This window comes from Miscanthus floridulus, chromosome 2 (assembly GCF_019320115.1).
Source record: "Miscanthus floridulus cultivar M001 chromosome 2, ASM1932011v1, whole genome shotgun sequence".
Classification (NCBI taxonomy): domain Eukaryota; kingdom Viridiplantae; phylum Streptophyta; class Magnoliopsida; order Poales; family Poaceae; genus Miscanthus; species Miscanthus floridulus.
Window position 1 is genome coordinate 144,424,964 of NC_089581.1, and position 5,405 is coordinate 144,430,368.

The 5,405-nt window shown below is 48.3% G+C and overlaps 1 protein-coding gene across 1 annotated transcript; it reads left to right on the forward strand.

Moving 5' to 3' along the window:
* Nucleotides 1-422: 422 nt before the first annotated feature.
* Nucleotides 423-4,878, forward strand: LOC136531843 (flavonoid 3',5'-hydroxylase 1-like). Its single transcript, XM_066524484.1, has 3 exons — nucleotides 423-1,172; nucleotides 1,712-2,009; nucleotides 4,077-4,878. The coding sequence occupies exons 1-3, from the start codon at nucleotides 526-528 to the stop codon at nucleotides 4,710-4,712; spliced, it is 1,581 nt and encodes a 526-aa protein (XP_066380581.1). The 5' UTR covers nucleotides 423-525; the 3' UTR covers nucleotides 4,713-4,878.
* The last annotated feature ends 527 nt before the right edge of the window (nucleotides 4,879-5,405 follow it).

Sequence of the window (5,405 nt, forward strand, 5' to 3'; positions counted from 1 at the left end):
AATTAAAAAAATATAATTTTTTTAATTCCTCCCTTTGCCGAGTGTCGAAGCTGTTAGGCACTCGGTAAAGACATTTCGAAAAAAAATATTGAATCTTTGCCAAGCGCCGTGTCAGAGGTACTCGGCAAAGTATTTTTTTTAAAAAAAATCTTTGCCGAGTGCCTAACAGCAAGCACTCGGCAAAGAAGGACGTGGCCGAACACCGTTACACGGGGCAGTCTATGCCGAGTACCGAGATTTTGCCGAGAGCCTGGCACTCGGCAAAGAAGTCCTTTGCCAAGTGCCTTTTTTTACCGAGTACCCAGCACTCGACGAAGAATTATTTACCGAGTGGCCGATTTTTAACCCTTGGGAAATGTTTTGTTTCCCGTAGTGATAGCTCGTCTAGAGATAAAGAACGGTCCCGAGATTTCGAGTACACAGTGCCTCATCACCGACATAAAAGCCGTCGTGCTCGCGGAGAGGCATCCTTAGCTTGGGCAGGTTCTCCTCCCTAGCTAGCTAGCACAGTAGTTACACGCCACAATGAAGCTCGCCGCGTTGTGCGCCGATCCCGTCGTCCTCTCCTGCGCCTTCCTCTGCCTCCTCCTCCACGTCGCTCTCCGCTCCCTGCTGCACCCTTCTTCTGCCGCCCCTTCCTCCGGGCGCCGCGGCGACCAGCTCCCGCCAGGGCCACCGGGCCTGCCGATCCTCGGCGCGCTGCCACTCGTCGGCCCAGCCCCGCACGCCGGCCTGGCCGCGCTGGCGCGCAAGTACGGGCCCATCATGTACCTGAAGATGGGCACGACGGGCGTGGTGGTGGCGTCGTCCCCGTGCGCGGCGCGGACGTTCCTCAAGGCGCTGGACGCCAAGTACGCGAACCGGCCGGCGGTGGCGAGCGCCGCGGACATCACGTACGGTCGCCAGAACATGGTGTTCGCGGACTACGGGCCCAAGTGGAAGCTGATGCGGAAGCTCGCCAGTGTGCACCTGCTCGGGGCGCGCGCGCTAGCGGACTGGGCGTGCGTGCGGCGCGACGAGGCCGGCCACCTGCTGCGCGGCGTGGCGGAGGCAGCCGCGGCCGGGCGGCCCGTCGTCGTGCCGGAGCTGCTCGTGTGCGCGCTCGCCAATATCGTCGGGCAGATAACCTTGAGCAAGCGGGTGTTCGACGCGCAGGGGGACGACTCCAACAGGTGAGCATCAGAGCTGCATGAAATCCTGTCAATGAGACAATGACCATATATAAGGCATACAATTCAAGTTCATTTGGAAAGAAAAGCACATATTTTTCTTCCAACTTCATGATTATCGGGGCGCCTTAAGTTTGGATGAAGTTTACAATATCTTTTAATCGAACTAGTGAGATCAGTTGAACTAGTTAATAGTTATGGTTAATTAGTGCAATGCTCGACGGAACACCACTAGACCGTTTATGTGGAAAGAAAAATTGAGCAGTTCAGCTAGGAAGCTGCTATCATCGGTACGTATGTGAAGACTAAAGAATCGGCATGACGAGCACTGACACTGACTACTGACATTTAGCCGGAATGTCCTTGTCAGTGCAGAGAGTCTCTCACCTATGAAAGCGAAAAGAGCGATCGAAACGGCCCCTCGACGAATAACAAGTAGAATCTTGGGATTTTTCATGCATGGAAAAACAAAACTGATTAAGTATTTTTCATCTAAACATGTAATGCTGATATCATAGATGCGTGCTGCGTGCTGCGTGCAGGTACAAGGACATGATCATGTCGCTGCTGACGGGCACGGGCATGTTCAACATCAGCGACTTTGTGCCAGCGCTGGCGCGTTTGGACCTGCAGGGCGTGCAGGCCAAGCTGCGGCGGGTCCACCACCAGTTCGACGGCCTCATCACCAAGCTGCTGGCGGAGCACGCCGCGATGGCCGCGGACCGCGCGCGCCGGGGCTGCCAGGACTTCGTCGACAGGCTCCGCGCCACGATGGACGCCGGCGCCGCCGACGAGAGCGGCGAGACCATCACCGAGGTCAACATCAAGGGCCTTATCTTCGTAAGCTCTCTTTTTCCTCACCCCCAACCTCTCTTCATGCATTTACATTTTAAATGCTTGCTTTGCTTTCCTTAGTAACTAACTAACTAATTAATAATCCGTCATAGCTGCAAATATGTTCTACTAGCACAGTAATCGATCGTTGGTAACTGACTCTGTGCTGAAAATAAAGTGCACGGCATCGTGGCGTGACATGGGAGCTAAGCTAAGCTAGTAGCCACCTGACCTAACGGGGCACTGAGACCGAAAGCTCAGCGTGTTAGGTGAAGCTGGTAGTGGAGTTGTTGGAAAGACAATATCAAAATCAGACTCTCGAACTGATGCGATGGTGGGGCCTGCAGGGTTTTGAGTCCTCCATGATATGATGGTGATAGCTCATGGCTTGTTTGGTTCAAACATTACTAGAGCAAAATATGTTTCAAACATTAATTGCTAACCGTTGTGAAGAGTAGAATGCATATATACCGGTTATGCCATTGCCATGGTTTTATGAAAAGATGCTTACTATATATTTTTAGATAAAAATATATAGGGATCACTACCTCTTAATTAGCTGCCGAGAGAACATAAGATTTAATCCAACCTATATTCACCCCCCGTCTCCTTGTTCTCACGGTGGAAATAGTGGGTATACTGACAAAAAAAAAAACAATGGATGCCTGAAATATAGTATGTTTTCAGGCAACAATCTTCACCGTTGGTTCATGAACATGTAAGGCTGAGATTTAGTTGAATGGAGGAAAAATGAAGGCAGGCATCTGACCATTAGGAAAAGTGAAAAACAATTGATTTCGATCTCTACTTTGTTGGAACATTTTTTTTGTTAGGCTATAACATACAGATCCAACAAATTCCACCAATAAAATATCTATCAATACACAAAAAGTAGTTTAAGGAAATCTAGAAATATTGGAACCACTACTAGCTAGCTAGAATCTGCATGTTTCCCTAGGATTTTAGTTCGTGCGAATAGAACTAAAAACTGTAGGGAAAACATTTCCCCATCATATTTTGCACCCAAAGAAAAATCTATCGATACATAAATAGTAGAAACCCAAAGTTATACATTTTCTAAAGAAAATTTAGGTAGTAGTTCTAAGAAAAACTAGAAAAGTGGTGGCATAGATATGCTAGGGAATTCATTTCCTAAGGGAATGAGAATGTATGAAAAATTATACAATTTCAAAATAAGCTCTAAGGATAAACAGGTGTTCTCTTTTTTGGAAAAAAAACAATATGAAAGTGCCTCCAAAGATCTTATTGAGTCAACTTTTATAGAATTATTGTTTTTATTATTTCTAAGATGGGGTCCAAAATCACATATAAATTATTCAGTGAAAGCCTCGAGATTCTTTATGAATTAAAAATAAGTGAAGCAGTTAAGATTTAATCAGGAAAACGACATTGGACTCCTGTGCTCCAACCACACTTATGACGTTTCAGCTTAATGTTCACGCTTTGTAGACGTCGGATATAGGGATGATGATATATGCGAACCGAAAGGGAAAAGACTGACATTTTAACAAAGTGATATGTTACCAGAACGCGAATGACAGCTTTGTAAGTCTTTAGAATGTTGGAGTAGTTAACAACGTGATAGACGATGTAACCCCTGGATCATGCTATTATGTCATTTCCTAGAAGAATTGGTAGTCAGAATAATTAATTAATCAAGCAAAGAATTGAAATCTGTAAATGGCTTAAGGCAACATCTGGTTGTGAGTTGTGATTATTGGTGACTGTCAACACTAACATTGTTGAATCTAGTCGGCACAATGACTCAAGCAACCAAACCACTAATGTTTCAGTATAAGGTTGGAAAAACAGTGCTCTCAACATAACATCATATATACTGACTCTGTTGTGAATGTGGGCTGTGCCTTTGTGGTCAGCTTGATTGGTGCTCCTGCATTCATCAAGAACTCAATATCTTTACATGCACGCATGTGCTGGTCAATATCTTCACAAATGAGCTACACCTACACTGTGCTTTGCTTGGCCGTAACAAAAACTGTTCTGAAGCAGTGTTGCTGGACTAATGTTTGATTGCGACGCTTTGCTTTGCAGGACATGTTCACGGCGGGCACGGACACGTCGTCCATCATCGTGGAGTGGGCGATGGCGGAGATGCTCAAGAACCCGTCCGTGATGGCGCGCGCGCAGGAGGAGCTGGACCGCGTGGTGGGCCGCGGCCGCCGCCTGGAAGAGTCGGACCTGCCCAGCCTCCCCTACCTGCAGGCCGTCTGCAAGGAGGCGATGCGGCTGCACCCGTCCACCCCGCTCAGCCTCCCGCACTTCTCCTTCGACGCCTGCGACGACGTCGACGGCTACCGCGTCCCGGCCAACACCCGGCTGCTCATCAACATCTGGGCCATCGGCCGCGACCCGGCGGCGTGGGAGAAGCCCCTCGAGTTCCGGCCCGAGCGCTTCCTGCCGGGCGGCGGGGCGGAGAAGGTCGACCCGATGGGGAACTGCTTCGAGCTCATCCCGTTCGGCGCCGGCAGGAGGATCTGCGCCGGGAAGCTGGCCGGCATGGTGTTCGTGCAGTACTTCCTGGGCACGCTGCTGCACGCGTTCGACTGGAGCTTGCCTGACGGCGAGGAGAAGGTGGACATGAGCGAGACGTTCGGCCTCGCGCTGCCTAAGGCTGTGCCGCTCCGCGCCGTCGTCACGCCACGGCTCGTGCCGGAAGCCTACGCCTGAGTTAGCTGTCAGTTCTTCGCGTGTGTTGTTGGATGCTCTGTTGTTGCCTTCCTGCATACGTACATATTTTGTTATGAATCCTACGCTTTGTTGCCTGGTACAGAATTTGAGATTATGGACCTTGCATAGTTTCAATACTTCGACAATTGATGATGGTTGATCAGAAGAGGATCTGCAGAGTCGTTTAACCATGCGCTAACCTATATCAAGTAAACAAGATGGATATGCACTAGTAAATAAGTTCTCAGTTCTCACATTTGACTGAAGGTAAGGGCAACAATTATTGTCAATTTTTCAAACAAAATTCAGTAGTAGCAGTAGCAAATAAGGCTAGTTAAGATAAATGCATAATATGCTCACTATTTTGAAGTGACAACCACATGAACAATTGACAGAGGAACACAGTGCACATCAATCAATTGACAGATTCAACATATATCTTATATCCTCCTCTATTCCTCATCAGTGTAGTACATCCTTCGCCTCGACTCCTCACACTGTGTTGTTTCTTTTTTCTCGATCATATACTGTGTTGTTTCCACATTGCTTATGACTCGATGGTGAGTTTCTGACCGATGTTTGCTGGACTCGCTCCTATAATCAGAGGCCAGCGGGTAGTGTTAAATTTATCGAATTACTAGGAGCACAGATCTAGCTGGGTACTTGCTGTTGAATAGAATCATGAATCCTAGA